Source organism: Mauremys reevesii, linkage group 1 (assembly GCF_016161935.1).
Source record: "Mauremys reevesii isolate NIE-2019 linkage group 1, ASM1616193v1, whole genome shotgun sequence".
Taxonomy (NCBI): domain Eukaryota; kingdom Metazoa; phylum Chordata; order Testudines; family Geoemydidae; genus Mauremys; species Mauremys reevesii.
In genome coordinates this window covers 161,035,627-161,054,662 of record NC_052623.1, presented here as the reverse complement: position 1 = coordinate 161,054,662, position 19,036 = coordinate 161,035,627, and the positions used below count along the sequence as shown (strand labels likewise).

The following is a 19,036-nucleotide window of genomic DNA, read 5'->3' as shown; positions in this document are numbered from 1 at the left end:
AGCACAGATACAGAGAAGTCAGCTCTTCCAGTGAGCACTGTTATTCTGGACAGCAGCACAGTGGCACCAACTGCAACATCCCGTTTCACCACAAATCTTCCTCCTCAGACAGAGGTTTCTCAAATCACTGGCAGTAGTAATACCGTTCCAAAGACAGTACCCGTGGGTAGCACAAGCAGCGATACAACTGATACAGAATCCAACAGCCCACCTGCCCTCGCAAACAAAGTCTCCTCTACTGCTTCTGTAGCTTCCGAATTGGGTGATAAAAGTACAGCTTTTGTAGGAACCAATCCAATGACTCACCTAAGCACTACAGCAGAGACCCCAGCAGAAATATCTTCCAACAGTCCAGCCACAACTGGATTCTCCACAGAAACAACTCTGCCTTTGTCAACAACAAGCACTAGGGATGGCCCAGCAACTTTGAACCCCTTAGAAACAGAATCCAGCACCTCTTATTCCTCCTCACCTGTATCAAAGAGTGCTTCTCAGGCAAGCGAGCAAACTGCTTCTAATGCTGTCAGTGAGCACGGCTCTACTGCCACAAGTAATGCACGCACTGAAGAAACATCCTCTACTCCTTCTGCGACTGTCACGGAATCCAGCCTGGGCATTACATCCACCAAAGGTGCATTGTCACCACTTACCTCTGAATCGAATACACAGGAGGACATAACATCTTCCTCTAACCAAAGAACTCTGAACGATGTAACAACAACAGACCAGAGCCATTCCTCACTGCATTCACCTGCTGCAGAGACACCCAGCACAGATACAGAGAAGTCAGCTCTTCCAGTGAGCACTGTTATTCTGGACAGCAGCACAGTGGCACCAACTGCAACATCCCGTTTCACCACAAATCTTCCTCCTCAGACAGAGGTTTCTCAAATCACTGGCAGTAGTAATACCGTTCCAAAGACAGTACCCGTGGGTAGCACAAGCAGCGATACAACTGATACAGAATCCAACAGCCCACCTGCCCTCACAAACAAAGTCTCCTCTACTGCTTCTGTAGCTTCTGAATTGGGTGATAAAAGTACAGCTTTTGTAGGAACCAATCCAATGACTCACCTAAGCACTACAGCAGAGACCCCAGCAGAAATATCTTCCAACAGTCCAGCCACAACTGGATTCTCCACAGAAACAACTCTGCCTTTGTCAACAACAAGCACTAGGGATGGCCCAGCAACTTTGAACCCCTTAGAAACAGAATCCAGCACCTCTTATTCCTCCTCACCTGTATCAAAGAGTGCTTCTCAGGCAAGTGAGCAAACTGCTTCTAATGCTGTCAGTGAGCACGGCTTTACTGCCACAAGTAATGCACGCACTGAAGAAACATCCTCTACTCCTTCTGCGACTGTCACGGAATCCAGCCTGGGCATTACATCCACCAAAGGTGCATTGTCACCACTTACCTCTGAATCGAATACACAGGAGGACATAACATCTTCCTCTAACCAAAGAACTCTGAACGATGTAACAACAACAGACCGGAGCCATTCCTCACTGCATTCACCTGCTGCAGAGACACCCAGCACAGATACAGAGAAGTCAGCTCTTCCAGTGAGCACTGTTATTCTGGACAGCAGCACAGTGGCACCAACTGCAACATCCCGTTTCACCACAAATCTTCCTCCTCAGACAGAGGTTTCTCAAATCACTGGCAGTAGTAATACCGTTCCAAAGACAGTACCCGTGGGTAGCACAAGCAGCGATACAACTGATACAGAATCCAACAGCCCACCTGCCCTCGCAAACAAAGTCTCCTCTACTGCTTCTGTAGCTTCCGAATTGGGTGATAAAAGTACAGCTTTTGTAGGAACCAATCCAATGACTCACCTAAGCACTACAGCAGAGACCCCAGCAGAAATATCTTCCAACAGTCCAGCCACAACTGGATTCTCCACAGAAACAACTCTGCCTTTGTCAACAACAAGCACTAGGGATGGCCCAGCAACTTTGAACCCCTTAGAAACAGAATCCAGCACCTCTTATTCCTCCTCACCTGTATCAAAGAGTGCTTCTCAGGCAAGCGAGCAAACTGCTTCTAATGCTGTCAGTGAGCACGGCTCTACTGCCACAAGTAATGCACGCACTGAAGAAACATCCTCTACTCCTTCTGCGACTGTCACGGAATCCAGCCTGGGCATTACATCCACCAAAGGTGCATTGTCACCACTTACCTCTGAATCGAATACACAGGAGGACATAACATCTTCCTCTAACCAAAGAACTCTGAACGATGTAACAACAACAGACCAGAGCCATTCCTCACTGCATTCACCTGCTGCAGAGACACCCAGCACAGATACAGAGAAGTCAGCTCTTCCAGTGAGCACTGTTATTCTGGACAGCAGCACAGTGGCACCAACTGCAACATCCCGTTTCACCACAAATCTTCCTCCTCAGACAGAGGTTTCTCAAATCACTGGCAGTAGTAATACCGTTCAAAGACAGTACCCGTGGGTAGCACAAGCAGCGATACAACTGATACAGAATCCAACAGCCCACCTGCCCTCACAAACAAAGTCTCCTCTACTGCTTCTGTAGCTTCGAATTGGGTGATAAAAGTACAGCTTTTGTAGGAACCAAGCCAATGACTCACCTAAGCACTACAGCAGAGACCCCAGCAGAAATATCTTCCAACAGTCCAGCCACAACTGGATTCTCCACAGAAACAACTCTGCCTTTGTCAACAACAAGCACTAGGGATGGCCCAGCAACTTTGAACCCCTTAGAAACAGAATCCAGCACCTCTTATTCCTCCTCACCTGTATCAAAGAGTGCTTCTCAGGCAAGCGAGCAAACTGCTTCTAATGCTGTCAGTGAGCACGGCTTTACTGCCACAAGTAATGCACGCACTGAACAAACATCCTCTACTCCTTCTGCGACTGTCACGGAATCCAGCCTGGGCATTACATCCACCAAAGGTGCATTGTCACCACTTACCTCTGAATCGAATACACAGGAGGACATAACATCTTCCTCTAACCAAAGAACTCTGAACGATGTAACAACAACAGACCGGAGCCATTCCTCACTGCATTCACCTGCTGCAGAGACACCCAGCACAGATACAGAGAAGTCAGCTCTTCCAGTGAGCACTGTTATTCTGGACAGCAGCACAGTGGCACCAACTGCAACATCCCGTTTCACCACAAATCTTCCTCCTCAGACAGAGGTTTCTCAAATCACTGGCAGTAGTAATACTGTTCCAAAGACAGTACCCGTGGGTAGCACAAGCAGCGATACAACTGATACAGAATCCAACAGCCCACCTGCCCTCACAAACAAAGTCTCCTCTACTGCTTCTGTAGCTTCGAATTGGGTGATAAAAGTACAGCTTTTGTAGGAACCAATCCAATGACTCACCTAAGCACTACAGCAGAGACCCCAGCAGAAATATCTTCCAACAGTCCAGCCACAACTGGATTCTCCACAGAAACAACTCTGCCTTTGTCAACAACAAGCACTAGGGATGGCCCAGCAACTTTGAACCCCTTAGAAACAGAATCCAGCACCTCTTATTCCTCCTCACCTGTATCAAAAAGTGCTTCTCAGGCAAGCGAGCAAACTGCTTCTAATGCTGTCAGTGAGCACGGCTTTACTGCCACAAGTAATGCACGCACTGAAGAAACATCCTCTACTCCTTCTGCGACTGTAACGGAATCCAGCCTGGGAATTACATCCACCAAAGGTGCATTGTCACCACTTACCTCTGAATCGAATACACAGGAGGACATAACATCTTCCTCTAACCAAAGAACTCTGAGCGATGTAACAACAACAGACCGGAGCCATTCCTCACTGCATTCACCTGCTGCAGAGACACCCAGCACAGATACAGAGAAGTCAGCTCTTCCAGTGAGCACTGTTATTCTGGACAGCAGCACAGTGGCACCAACTGCAACATCCCGTTTCACCACAAATCTTCCTCCTCAGACAGAGGTTTCTCAAATCACTGGCAGTAGTAATACTGTTCAAAGACAGTACCCGTGGGTAGCACAAGCAGCGATACAACTGATACAGAATCCAACAGCCCACCTGCCCTCGCAAACAAAGTCTCCTCTACTGCTTCTGTAGCTTCCGAATTGGGTGATAAAAGTACAGCTTTTGTAGGAACCAATCCAATGACTCACCTAAGCACTACAGCAGAGACCCCAGCAGAAATATCTTCCAACAGTCCAGCCACAACTGGATTCTCCACAGAAACAACTCTGCCTTTGTCAACAACAAGCACTAGGGATGGCCCAGCAACTTTGAACCCTTAGAAACAGAATCCAGCACCTCTTATTCCTCCTCACCTGTATCAAAGAGTGCTTCTCAGGCAAGCGAGCAAACTGCTTCTAATGCTGTCAGTGAGCACGGCTCTACTGCCACAAGTAATGCACGCACTGAAGAAACATCCTCTACTCCTTCTGCGACTGTCACGGAATCCAGCCTGGGCATTACATCCACCAAAGGTGCATTGTCACCACTTACCTCTGAATCGAATACACAGGAGGACATAACATCTTCCTCTAACCAAAGAACTCTGAACGATGTAACAACAACAGACCAGAGCCATTCCTCACTGCATTCACCTGCTGCAGAGACACCCAGCACAGATACAGAGAAGTCAGCTCTTCCAGTGAGCACTGTTATTCTGGACAGCAGCACAGTGGCACCAACTGCAACATCCCGTTTCACCACAAATCTTCCTCCTCAGACAGAGGTTTCTCAAATCACTGGCAGTAGTAATACCGTTCCAAAGACAGTACCCGTGGGTAGCACAAGCAGCGATACAACTGATACAGAATCCAACAGCCCACCTGCCCTCACAAACAAAGTCTCCTCTACTGCTTCTGTAGCTTCCGAATTGGGTGATAAAAGTACAGCTTTTGTAGGAACCAATCCAATGACTCACCTAAGCACTACAGCAGAGACCCCAGCAGAAATATCTTCCAACAGTCCAGCCACAACTGGATTCTCCACAGAAACAACTCTGCCTTTGTCAACAACAAGCACTAGGGATGGCCCAGCAACTTTGAACCCCTTAGAAACAGAATCCAGCACCTCTTATTCCTCCTCACCTGTATCAAAGAGTGCTTCTCAGGCAAGTGAGCAAACTGCTTCTAATGCTGTCAGTGAGCACGGCTTTACTGCCACAAGTAATGCACGCACTGAAGAAACATCCTCTACTCCTTCTGCGACTGTCACGGAATCCAGCCTGGGCATTACATCCACCAAAGGTGCATTGTCACCACTTACCTCTGAATCGAATACACAGGAGGACATAACATCTTCCTCTAACCAAAGAACTCTGAACGATGTAACAACAACAGACCGGAGCCATTCCTCACTGCATTCACCTGCTGCAGAGACACCCAGCACAGATACAGAGAAGTCAGCTCTTCCAGTGAGCACTGTTATTCTGAACAGCAGCACAGTGGCACCAACTGCAACATCCCGTTTCACCACAAATCTTCCTCCTCAGACAGAGGTTTCTCAAATCACTGGCAGTATTAATACCGTTCCAAAGACAGTACCCGTGGGTAGCACAAGCAGCGATACAACTGATACAGAATCCAACAGCCCACCTGCCCTCACAAACAAAGTCTCCTCTACTGCTTCTGTAGCTTCCGAATTGGGTGATAAAAGTACAGCTTTTGTAGGAACCAATCCAATGACTCACCTAAGCACTACAGCAGAGACCCCAGCAGAAATATCTTCCACAACTATATTCTCTTCTGCCCTCACTGGTTTAGACACTTCATTTTCATTAACATCTGTAACTTCATCAGCATCCAGTTCTATTTCAAATCCTGTCGACATTTCTACAGTTACTGACATGCTAAATTCCAATGAAACCATTACGATGTCCTCCACAACACTTACATCTATCATACCTATCACTGTTCTGAACACCACAATATCTCATATTTCTTCTGCTTTTTCCACACCCAACATATCTGTTTCCCCACCAACTACAGGCACAATAATTTCTGCTAGTCCTATAAAGACATCATTAACTAGCAAATCCACAGTTATTGTTGCTACAATTGTAACAGCAGGAGATACTTCCTCGAAGAATACAAACCCCACAGTTAGAATTACAGCACCCGAAGCTGGCACTGTTTCAGCTACCACAAAAAGTACATTACCACAAGGAACTTGCAGTAAGTATATTTGTGCTTTTTACTAAACATTGAAAAACAAAACATAAGAATGAATTCCGACGTCGCCTATGAAAATATACTTGTTTTTAAATAAGTATTGTATTGGAAAGTGTGAGTAACAAACCCAATAAACTGTGGCTTTAGGAATGAAAAATCTAAATTATAAACACATTTTTAGATGTCATACAGTGAATCAGAAATTGTTCTACATGTAGGGATTCTTCATCCAGTAGCTGAAATATGTGGACCTTCTGAAATCAGAATTTTGAACTGTTATGTGTCTGCTACTGCCTCTTGCCTGAGAAAATTTAGATCATTGTATGCTAATCAAATGAAATACAGCCAAATAGGCTACAGTAACAAATAAGAGGTTAGACAGTATTTTAGAATATAGTAGTGACTTAAATTTTGAGACCAAATATGATCCATAACTCTATTTCTAGACTATACTGAAGCATTTAATTACCTTATAAATTCTGCAGATAATTTAGTTTAACCTAAAATAAGAATTTGAAAACTAAAATTTATTTTTTGACTCACAGAAAATAAGCAAATCCATGACTTACAGCAACTTCATTTTTTGTTTATAGCTTCACTTATTTTTTCCATACAACTTGAGAAAGTAACCAGTGAAGTGATACAGTTGAATTGGACACCTCAAGGTGGGACAAGAGATAGCCCTTACACTGTATATCTGTTGGGGGATAACACAGTGAGGAATAAGAGCACTACGAATGAAACATGGATAGCATTTGGAGATCTGGTTCCTGGTTATGAATATATAATATCTGTGGAAGTTTTAACTTGTGCTAAGAAGATCAATACTTCAAGGAGAGTTCGCACAGGTATTGCCTTAATAATTGAATATTTTTTTCTTTATTACAGTAACTCATATATGGCCAAATTCGGAAGTCCTTACTCAGGCAAAACTCTCTTTGATATAAATGGGATAAATCCTGAAATGACTTGGCCATATCATGGACCCTGAAGTCCAGATGTGCACTCAGTGATGATGGATCAATCATTACATTTGTAGTCATCACATCACTCAAATAAACAGAAAAATAAGTGTTTCATCTTGTAATGTTTTGATCACCCTCAACTCATTTGACTTTCAATGAAAGTTGAGGGTACTTTTGGGATTGGGCTCTAAATGATGTAGCAGTGAATCTCAGAGACTGTCATGTCTATGACTCAGAAAATCTGGAACAAGTCAAAGGAAACTGGCCCCTGAAAGACATTAATTCCATGGAAAGACATGACAGCCATTCTTCCCTCAGTTACATGTAAACAACCCCTCTGCTATCAGTGTGGTTGTACATGTGTAAGTAAAGAAAAGATTTGGCCCATACAGCTCTATCTTAAAGGAAAAGACAGAGAGATAGAGTAGATAAGATATTTTACTCTGGATATTTTCCATCTTACATTATAGGTTTCAAATATATATATTTGATAAGGAAATATATATCTTACCTAGAAGAATAGAACAGAAATCAAAATTAGGATAGCAAATTGGGGAGTTAGGTGTGAATTGAAGATCCTTCCCACTAAGTACAGTATTGAGTGTCTTAGTGGATGAAGACATCCTGCCTACATTGACTTATGCCTAGTGCTATTGTAGTTTGTATTTAGACAGAGACCCATTTTTGAAATAGAATATAAAATAAACTGACCAAAGTATATCTTCCTAAAATTTTCAGTGAAGAACCCAACATACCCCAGTAACAATTTAATTACTGTGATATTAGCTCTAATTAAATAATTCAATATGACAAACTTTTGACTACAAACAATAGAATCCGGGTCCACTTTCTCCTGCTTATGGTAGATTCATTCTAGTTACCCTTTTAAAAATTGATATATCTCACATTCATTTTGATTACTTTACAATCCTTTAACTTTTCAACGTGTCCCAGAAGTTGGGGTGAAGGTAGCATGTCAATGTTGTGTTTGATCTGGGTAGTAGCCAAAAGATTTCACGTAACAAATGCATTCTTGCAGCACTGTGCTGAACTGTTTTTCAATGTCTTTACAGAAGCTAAAACATTTGATGGAAAAACCAGGATTACAAATGAAGAATTCAAACCTGAGTATAACAACAAATCAAGTGAAGACTTTAAGGATTTTGAAAAGAAGTTCATTGCGGAGGTATTATATCCAGGATTATTCAAATAAAATTAGTTTTCTATTGAACTGTTCCTAATCCAAATATATGTGAGAACCAGGTCACACACGATCTACACAGATGGAACACATTGGTTGGAGGTTAGAATACCAGTGATGGTTATTGCACAGTGATGCATGAACTCTGATTTACACTAAGGTCCTATTGAGCCTTAGTTTAAATGACGCTCTGGCCCAGAGTCATATTAACTGAAGGATAATGAGTTTTTGAGATCTGAGATGGGGTAGAGGTGATGGGTTTTTTTCCCACCATGGTGTCCATGAAATGCCAGTGAATGTTGAATTTAGGTTTGGACTGCATAGTCAGGGGCGGCTCTAGTAATTTCGCCGCCCCAATCAGGGTGGCGTGCCGCGGGGGGCGCTCTTCCAGTCGCCGGTCCTGCGGCTCCGGTGGACCTCCTGTCGACGTGCCTGCAGAGGGTCCACTTGTCCCGCGGCTCTGGTGGACCTCCCGCAGGCATGCCAGCGGATGCTCCACCAAAGCAGCGGGACCAGCGGCCCCTCCGCAGGCACGTCTGCGTGAGGTTCATCAGAACCGCAGGACCAGCAGACCTTCCGCAGGCACGCCTGCGGGGGGTCCACCGGAGCCGCCTGCTGCCCTCCCCGCCGGACGCCGCCCCAAGCGCGCGCTTGGCGTGCTGGGGTCTGGAGCCAGCCCTGTGCATAGTGAATCTGGATTGCCATTAACCAGAAACAGAATCAGGTGTTTCTTGTTGTGAAATATTATCTACTTATTTGAGGATAAGACTGATGAGATTTGGATTAGGTCACCTCCTAGGTAGATGAGTCATATCAGCAGGAGGCAAATGTGAAATCTTCTCTGGTTAATTTCTCACCAGTTTCATTTACTGAGAGTTTTTGTATAGGGAGAAATGCAGTCTGTTACCGGTGACTTCCTGTCTTATGGCTAGCAACATCCAGTAGGGAGTCATTGGGTCCCTGTTGTTTTGAGAACATCAGTGCCTCCTTAGAGAAGGGTAAGGTACCAACTTCTTGCATGTGAGCAGGTATTATGCCCTTGATCAGGGAATCCTCCCCTGACACAGACAAGTTTTGACAATTATTGCCTTGTCTCTATCTTTCCTGATAAGTGATTTTACTGCTAAAGTTTCAGCCAAGCATCTGTGTCCTTTGACATCCTCAGATTTCCTTATCCCCCTTCAATTTGACATTATTCCGGAGACACCAAGACACTGCATTAATCTTTTTGGTTGACCATCACTTTCAAGGGATAGGGGACTATTCTGATTCCTAAATCTCTCAGCAGCCTTTAATTTCAATGATATGTTATATTAACCATCCAAATGATAAGCTATTACTTTAATTTCTAAGGAGTTTACTGGTCTGTCTTGTAATTGAGGGAGCTCTGGAGGGAAATGTGCAATCTGGGTCTTCAGCAGTCAGTCTGCAAAGAGCCAGCCTAGAGCAAGGTGGGTTGAGTTCTGCCTTGCTGTTTTAGGGGAGCAGTCTTCTTTGTTTCTCCATTTTGGGTGCTTGTATGTTATGGTTTTGAAGTCTGAGAAATAAAGTAGCGTAACACTGCTATATTCCAGAAAGAGTATTTTATGTTTTTTATCTAACTTCTCTGTGTGCATGCCATAACAAATAAAAGACTGTAACAAAAGATTGGCAGATCTGGTTGATGCCCTGTGGACACAAGTGGGGTAGATGGACTTGCACTTTGTTTAATCCTCTTAGAACCAAAAGGGTGGTGTTGAGCAATTACTTCTATTTGCTGAGGGTCAGTCAAACATGATTTTGGAGTTTCCGTCCCATGACAAGGAGCCTGTTAGGAGATATAGTGAGATTACATAGTGTACTCTCTACACTTTCCACATCCAAATGAGGTAGGGCCTTGGATGAGAGTGAGTTGGTCAAAGCTCTATCTAGAAAAAATTCGGATGGTGCTTCTAGAAAGGGTGAAGAATGTAGCAAGGGTGCAAACATTGGCATTTTTTCCTTTGTATTGCGGGTGCTTCTCCCCCCTTTGTTAAGGAAGTTCACAGCTAGCGCTTGTAAAATGCTTTGAACATGAAAAGTGTGATATAATTGTTAAATTTTATTTTTAAATATAACTTTTTTTAAAAGTCTTTCCAATAACTGAAATACAAAACGTGTTGGTAGTAAACATACTTCCAAAGATTGTGAATACATATGTAGACTTTGGACTTGAACGTCTACTATTTTTTCTTTTTTATTTCATGTGCTTCATTGTGGTTAGACAGAGCTAAAAACAAGCAAGTGAAAAATAAAGTGAGAGGAAAAAATGTATCCAACAGCATAAATCCAAACCCAAATAACTGCTATCTTTCATGACACGCTGGTGTCTAACCATCACTATGGACATTTTCATGCTCCTTGATTCCTGCATAGTGTCAGTGAAAAGATGAGACTTTTCCCGTCTCCCTTTGGCTAGACACATGTGGACATTTTGTTCATTTGGGTCTTGCCATATTTATACAGTGATTCTTGGCCTTCCAACTGGATTACTGCAGAAAATGCTAATTTGTTACTACACTTAAATACCGCTCAAAAGCTTCCTCTAAAGCAGAATTTGGGAGACAGGAAGAAGAGATTTAAAAGTAGGGGATTTCAATTTGGTTTTAATTGAGGGCCAAAGGCTGTTCTAAACCAGTGTTCATGGAAGGGAAGGGGCCTGACCTAGACAACTGGGAGAGTCCTGTTCACCTTACATCCTCAAGGGGAGTGGGAACGAGCTCTGGTTTGTAGATCTCTCTCTCAAACAGTTTTTAACCCTATCACCTCTTGCAATTTTTTACCATTTGCCATTAATATATGAGAGTTATGAAAATGTTTGAAGGTCGTAGAACTGATTTCTATAAGCATTTGGTTCCACTATCAGTAATGCTGGTCAATGAATTGAACAATGAAGGGTAATTTTTGCCTTAAGAGTTCTTGACTGCAAAAGGAAAATTGAATAATTTTAACTTTTTACTTTACAGATAAGAAAAAACTTGCCACCTGAGATGCAAAGGTTACTAGACGAAGGAAAACTGCGTATAGTAATCAACAATCTTAAAAGTGGCAGTATAGTTGTGGACTTTATGATTGTTTTGGATGTAGGAGAAAATTTAACAAAAACGGAGCTCACAGATGCTTTTACAGAGGCCTTTAACAACAGTACAGTATTTCAAACGGACCGCAACGGTACACTTATAGAAGGTATAGCCTAATGCTCATACGAATTGTTTTCTTTATATTTAGAGATTACAGTGTTTATCACTGATAGTGACTTTATGTGACAACAACTGCACTGGCAGTGAACTGTGTCATTTAATTGCACTCAGCACTTGTACTTTCATCTTTTCCATGATGAGTTAAAAAGTTGTTCTTTTTATGTTTGTTCAACTTCCTTATAGAAACGAATAGTTGTAAGATGGGATTCAATGATTGTTCTGAACATGCCACATGCAACATTAGCGGGCCATCTTATTCCTGTCAGTGTCAGGCTGGATTCACAGACTTCAGTCCCAACGTACCTGGGAGAGATTGCCGAGGTAAGATGAATTTAAATTCACAAAACTCTTTGGATGGTCATTTTCTAAAACTTTGTATTTGACTCTTAAAAATAAACTCATAAATGAGTTATTTAAGAAAATAAGAAAAAAATAACTAGAATAAAACACGGTGGAATCTTAACAAACGATGATGATTATTATTTTATCTTATTACATTATTGTCAGGAGGCCCCAACCAATTGTGGAGTTCCACTGTGATAGTCTCTGTACAAATACATTCACTGCCCTGAAGGACATACACTCTAAGGCCTTGCCTTTCTGACACTCCCCAGTGTGGTGAATTGAAGCAGTGTTGTCCAATTGAAACAGAGTACAATGGAATGAGTCGTTTGTTTACTAAGTGTTTGCAGGACTGGGGATTAAATGGAGAAGACAGTTAAAGGGTAGGAGAAAGGAAGTATCATTAACTCCATTTAACAAATGGGGAACTGAGGCAAAGAGAGATGAAGTAATTTGCACATGAAGTTTGTAGAAGATCCAGTTTTGACTCCCCTCTCCCAAATGCCACTGCAGCATCTTAACACAACACTCGCCTTCTCCTCAAGAGAAATGCTTTAATGGAAATTCACAGTCTGGCCCAGGTGGACTTTAGAAATATGTGGGTCCTTTAAAAGGGAAGAAAGATTAATCCAGATTTAAGAGACAGGGACATGGCTTCAAATTGGCTGCATAAAGAATTATTTATAAGAGTAAAGTTATGTAGGATTGGGTCCATAGTCATATCCCAATGGTAACTGAAGAGTGATTCCTGTTTACAACACAAGGACTATATTTTGGGTATATAAACTCTGAGGTTGAACCCTTTGTTTAGTACATAATTAATAGTAAGCAACTCTCAAGTTATTATATTGCCTTAAAACATATAAAAAGCATTTTCCCTTCCAGCAGCTTCACAACCCTATTTTCTTTTCTTCTCTTTCATCTACATTGTGGAATTCTTCTGCTTCACCTTTATCTTAACAAATAATAGTTGTGAGCCAATCAGAGTTACAGAGATTCACATTCTGTACAGTTGCTGAGAAATAACTGCATGATGACCCTGCAAGTTAGATAGACAGAACCAACCAGAGTACTGGGAACTACACAAATGGGGAAAAACTGTGTATCAGATTGAATTATTAGTCCCAGTCCTGAGTAAGGTGTAATGCATAACTATGGCCCCAGGAAAAGCCCTGGAAAGGAATTGTGGCACAGAGCTTCATAATTCCTGCCCTGATTTCATCTTGCTACAGGGAAAATTCAGTTACTACAGCCCTTGAAATGGTGAGTTTACTTCCCCAGAGCAGCTCACCATCTACTCTCAACAGCAAGTAGGGCCGGTGGAGTCAAAACTCTGTCTATTCCCTACCCGCTTTCTTGGTGGGGCAATGATCCAGAAAGCAGAGGCTGCACTCTGCATGAGACCCAGGCCCAAGATCCAGGGAGGTTGTGCAAAGGGGTGGGTGGCCCTTACTCCTCCTTATTCCCCTGCTTAGCTGAGTAAGACAAGGGAACAATCTAGCCCTGCATGATTGTGCTTGAGTAAATGGACGGCAACTTTGATTGGCAAAAGAAATTCCATTTCAGTATGATTTAAAAATGATGTTCTCCATCTCTCATTTTAATGTTGCCTTATTTTTTCTATAATAGAACCAGCTGTAGAGCCTGTGACAACTGCACCATCAAGACAGCCATCTACATCAAAGCCATCTGTTGAAAGCATTAGCCCCACACAAGAATCTGAAACTGCACCTGCAACTTCTATAAACACGACAGTTCCGTTACCAGTGCTGAGTCCACAATCTACATCACTCATATATCCAACCACAGTAGATTTAACAAATTTAATTACTTCCTTAATAACTACTACACTTCAACCTACAATTGAAGTCACTTCAACGAATACTGTGAGTAAAGTGCCCACAGGTAACATAACACTTATCAGTCCTACTGGCAATACTATAATTACAAGTACTGAAATAGGTAAAAGTACTCCCACAGAAAAAACAACGCCAATATATACAGACACAATAGCAACTACAGAGACACATTTTTCAACACCCGCCTTCACTGAAACACGTGTAACTTTGCCAGTATCTTCATCAGTAGCTACAAAATCCACAAATACATATTCTGTAAATAATACATCCGTGGAAACTACTGCCTTAGGAACAATTGCGACGCAGTCCACTGCAGCTCCCGTGTCTAATGAAGTGCTAACAAATGGCACCTCCAGGCCTTCTGCTACTACGGACACTAATGACATATCTACAGCCCCTTCCACAATTACTAGGGTGGACACCACAAAAACACCGTCTCCTGCTTCCAGCACACCAATATCCTTATCGTCTACAGCTTCTTCCACAGAGAGAATTTCTACAGGTTCATCAGGTACATCATCTACTGATACTTCCAGAACAACTCTGACTACCCCCTTAGGAACAATTGTGACGCAGTCCACTGCAGCTCCCGTGTCTAATGAAGTGCTAACAAATGGCACCTCCAGGCCTTCTGTTACTACGGACACTAATGACATATCTACAGCCCCTTCCACAATTACTAGTGTGGACACCACAAGAACACCTTCATCTGTTTCTAGCACACCAATATCCTTATCGTCTACAACTTCTTCCACAGAGAGAATTTCTACAGGTTCATCAGGTACATCATCTACTGATACTTCCAGAGCAACTCTGACTACCTCCTTAGGAACAATTGCGACGCAGTCCACTGCAGCTCCCGTGTCTAATGAAGTGCTAACAAATGGCACTTCTAGGCCTTCTCCTAGTACGGACACTAATCATATATCTACAGCCCCTTCCACAATTACTAGTGTGGACACCACAAAAACACCGTCTCCTGAATCCAGCACACCAATATCCTTATCGTCTACAGCTCCTTCCACAGAGAGAATTTCTACAGAGTCATCAAATACATCATCTACTGATACTTCCAGAGCAACTCTGACTACCCCCTTAGGAACAATTGTGACGCAGTCCACTGCAGCTCCCGTGTCTAATGAAGTGCTTACAAATGGCACCTCCAGGCCTTCTGCTACTACGGACACTAATCATATATCTACAGCCCCTTCCACAGTTACTAGTGTGGACACCACAAAAACACCGTCTCCTGCTTCCAGCACACCAATATCGTTATCATCTACAGCTTCTTCCACAGAGAGAATTTCTACAGGTTCATCAGGTACATCATCTACTGATATGACCAGAGCAACTCTGACTACCCCCTTAGGAACAATTGTGACGCAGTCCACTGCAGCTCCCGTGTCTAATGAAGTGCTAACAAATGGCACCTCCAGGCCTTCTGTTACTACGGACACTAATGACATATCTACAGCCCCTTCCACAATTACTAGGGTGGACACCACAAGAACACCTTCATCTGTTTCTAGCACACCAATACCTTTATCGTCTACAGCTTCTTCCACAGAGAGAATTTCTACAGGTTCATCAGGTACATCATCTACTGATACTTCCAGAGCAACTCTGACTACCTCCTTAGGAACAATTGCGACGCAGTCCACTGCAGCTCCCGTGTCTAATGAAGTGCTAACAAATGGCACTTCTAGGCCATCTCCTACTACAGACACTGATCATATATCTACAGCCCCTTCCACAATTACTAGTATGGACACCACAAAAACACCGTCTCCTGCTTCCAGCACACCAATATCCTTATCGTCTACAGCTTCTTCCACAGAGAGAATTTCTACAGGTTCATCAGGTACATCATCTACTGATACTTCCAGAGCAACTCTGACTACCCCCTTAGGAACAATTGCGACGCAGTCCACTGCAGCTCCCGTGTCTAATGAAGTGCTAACAAATGGCACCTCCAGGCCTTCTGCTACTACGGACACTAATGACATATCTACAGCCCCTTCCACAATTACTAGTGTGGACACCACAAGAACACCTTCATCTGTTTCTAGCACACCAATATCCTTATCGTCTACAGCTTCTTCCACAGAGAGAATTTCTACAGGTTCATCAGGTACATCATCTACTGATACTTCCAGAGCAACTCTGACTACCTCCTTAGGAACAATTGCGACGCAGTCCACTGCAGCTCCCGTGTCTAATGAAGTGCTAACAAATGGCACTTCTAGGCCTTCTCCTACTACGGACACTAATCATATATCTACAGCCCCTTCCACAATTACTAGTGTGGACACCACAAAAACACCGTCTCCTGCTTCCAGCACACCAATATCCTTATCGTCTACAGCTTCTTCCACAGAGAGAATTTCTACAGAGTCATCAAATACATCATCTACTGATACTTCCAGAGCAACTCTGACTACCCCCTTAGGAACAATTGTGATGCAGTCCACTGCAGCTCCCGTGTCTAATGAAGTGCTTACAAATGGCACCTCCAGGCCTTCTGCTACTACGGACACTAATCATATATCTACAGCCCCTTCCACAATTACTAGTGTGGACACCACAAAAACACCGTCTCCTGCTTCCAGCACACTAATATCGTTATCATCTACAGCTTCTTCCACAGAGAGAATTTCTACAGGTTCATCAGGTACATCATCTACTGATATGACCAGAGCAACTCTGACTACCCCCTTAGGAACAATTGCGACGCAGTCCACTGCAGCTCCCGTGTCTAATGAAGTGCTAACAAATGGCACCTCCAGGCCTTCTGCTACTACGGACACTAATCATATATCTACAGCCCCTTCCACAATTACTAGTGTGGACACCACAAAAACACCGTCTCCTGCTTCCAGCACACCAATATCCTTATGGTCTATAGCTTCTTCCACAGAGAGAATTTCTACAGGTTCATCAGGTACATCATCTACTGATATGACCAGAGCAACTCTGACTACCCCCTTAGGAACAATTGCGACGCAGTCCACTGCAGCTCCCGTGTCTAATGAAGTGCTAACAAATGGCACCTCCAGGCCTTCTGCTACTACGGACACTAATGACATATCTACAGCCCCTTCCACAATTACTAATGTGGATACCACAAAAACACTGTCTCCTGCTTTCAGCACACCAATATCCTTATCGTCTACAGCTTCTTCCACAGAGAGAATTTCTACAGGTTCATCAGGTACATCATCTACTGATACTTCCAGAGCAACTCTGACTACCCCCTTAGGAACAATTGCGATGCAGTCCACTGCAGCTCCCGTGTCTAATGATGTGCTAACAAATGGCACTTCTAGGCCTTCTCCTACTACGGACACTAATCATATATCTACAGCCCCTTCCACAATTACTAGTGTGGACACCACAAAAACACAGTCTCCTGCTTCCAGCACACCAATATCCTTATCGTCTACAGCTTCTTCCACAGAGAGAATTTCTACAGGTTCATCAGGTACATCATCTACTGATATGACCAGAGCAACTCTGACTACCCCCTTAGGAACAATTGCGATGCAGTCCACTGCAGCTCCCGTGTCTAATGAAGTGCTAACAAATGGCACCTCCAGGCCTTCTGCTACTACGGACACTAATGACATATCTACAGCCCCTTCCACAATTACTAGTGTGGACACCACAAAAACACTGTCTCCTGCTTTCAGCACACCAATATCCTTATCGTCTACAGCTTCTTCCACAGAGAGAATTTCTATAGGTTCATCAGGTACATCATCTACTGATACTTCCAGAGCAACTCTGACTACCTCCTTAGGAACAATTGCGACACAGTCCACTGCAGCTCCCGTGTCTAATGAAGTGCTAACAAATGGCACCTCCAGGCCTTCTGCTACTACGGACACTGATGACATATCTACAGCCCCTTCCACAATTACTAGTGTGGATACCACAAGAACACCTTCATCTGTTTCTAGCACACCAATATCCGTATCGTCTACAGCTTCTTCCACAGAGAGAATTTCTACAGGTTCATCAGATACATCTTCCACAGTTAGAATTACAGCACCCGAAGCTGGCACTGTTTCAGCTACCACAAAAAGTACATTACCACAAGGAACTTGCAGTAAGTATATTTGTGCTTTTACTAAACATTGAAAAACAAAACTTAAGAATGAATTCCGACGTCGCCTATGAAAATATACTTGTTTTTAAATAAGTATTGTATTGGAAAGTGTGAGTAACACACCCAATAAACTGTGGCTTTAGGAATGAAAAATCTAAATCATAAACACATTTTTAGATGTCATACAGTGAATCAGAAATTGTTCTACATGTAGGGATTCTTCATCCAGTAGCTGAAATATGTGGACCTTCTGAAATCAGAATTTTGAACTGTTATGTGTCTGCTACTGCCTCTTGCCTGAGAAGATTTAGAGCATTGTATGCTAAACAAATGAAATACAGCCAAATAGGCTACAGTAACAAATAAGAGGTTAGACAGTATTTTAGAATATAGTAGTGACTTAAATATTGAGACCAAATATGATCCATAACTCTATTTATAGACTATACTGAAGCATTTAATTAACTTATAAATTCTGCAGATAATTTAGTTTGACCTAAAATAAGAATTTGAAAACTAAAATTTATTTTTTGACTCACAGAAAATAAGCAAATCCATGACTTACAGCAACTTCATTTTTTGTTTATAGCTTCACTTATTTTTTCCATACAACTTGAGAAAGTAACCAGTGAAGTGATACAGTTGAATTGGACACCTCGAGGTGGGACAAGAGATAGCCCTTACACTGTATATCTGCTGGGGGATAACACAGTGAGGAATAAGAGCACTACGAATGAAACATGGATAGCATTTGGAGATCTGGTTCCTGGTTATGAATATATAATATCTGTGGAAGTTTTAACTTGTGCTAAGAAGATCAATACTTCAAGAAGAGTTCGCACAGGTATTGCCTTAATAATTGAATATTTTTTTCTTTATTACAGTAACTCATATATGGCCAAATTCGGAAGTCCTTACTCAGGCAAAACTCTCTTTGATATAAATGGGATAAATCCTGAAATGACTTGGCCATATCATGGACCCTGAAGTCCAGATGTGCACTCAGTGATGATGGATCAGTCATTACATTTGTAGTCATCACATCACTCAAATAAACAGAAAAATAAGTGTTTCATCTTGTAATGTTTTGATCACCCTCAACTCATTTGACTTTCAATGAAATTTGAGGGTACTTTTGGGATTGGGCCCTTCTTTGTGAAAGTAACAGATTTTTTAGACAAGGGA

General features: G+C 42.6%; 1 protein-coding gene across 1 annotated transcript in view; it reads left to right on the top strand.

Moving 5' to 3' along the window:
* The first annotated feature begins 3,366 nt into the window (after positions 1-3,366).
* LOC120406777 (serine-rich adhesin for platelets-like) overlaps positions 3,367-19,036 on the top strand; it is a 42,708-nt gene continuing 27,038 nt past the window's right edge. The window contains exons 1-8 of the mRNA XM_039541930.1: positions 3,367-4,002; positions 4,247-6,161; positions 6,752-7,006; positions 8,197-8,309; positions 11,309-11,528; positions 11,726-11,863; positions 13,514-17,851; positions 18,441-18,695. Of these exons, the coding sequence (XP_039397864.1) occupies positions 3,367-4,002; positions 4,247-6,161; positions 6,752-7,006; positions 8,197-8,309; positions 11,309-11,528; positions 11,726-11,863; positions 13,514-17,851; positions 18,441-18,695 (7,870 nt within the window). The remainder of the gene's footprint in view (positions 4,003-4,246; positions 6,162-6,751; positions 7,007-8,196; positions 8,310-11,308; positions 11,529-11,725; positions 11,864-13,513; positions 17,852-18,440; positions 18,696-19,036) is intronic.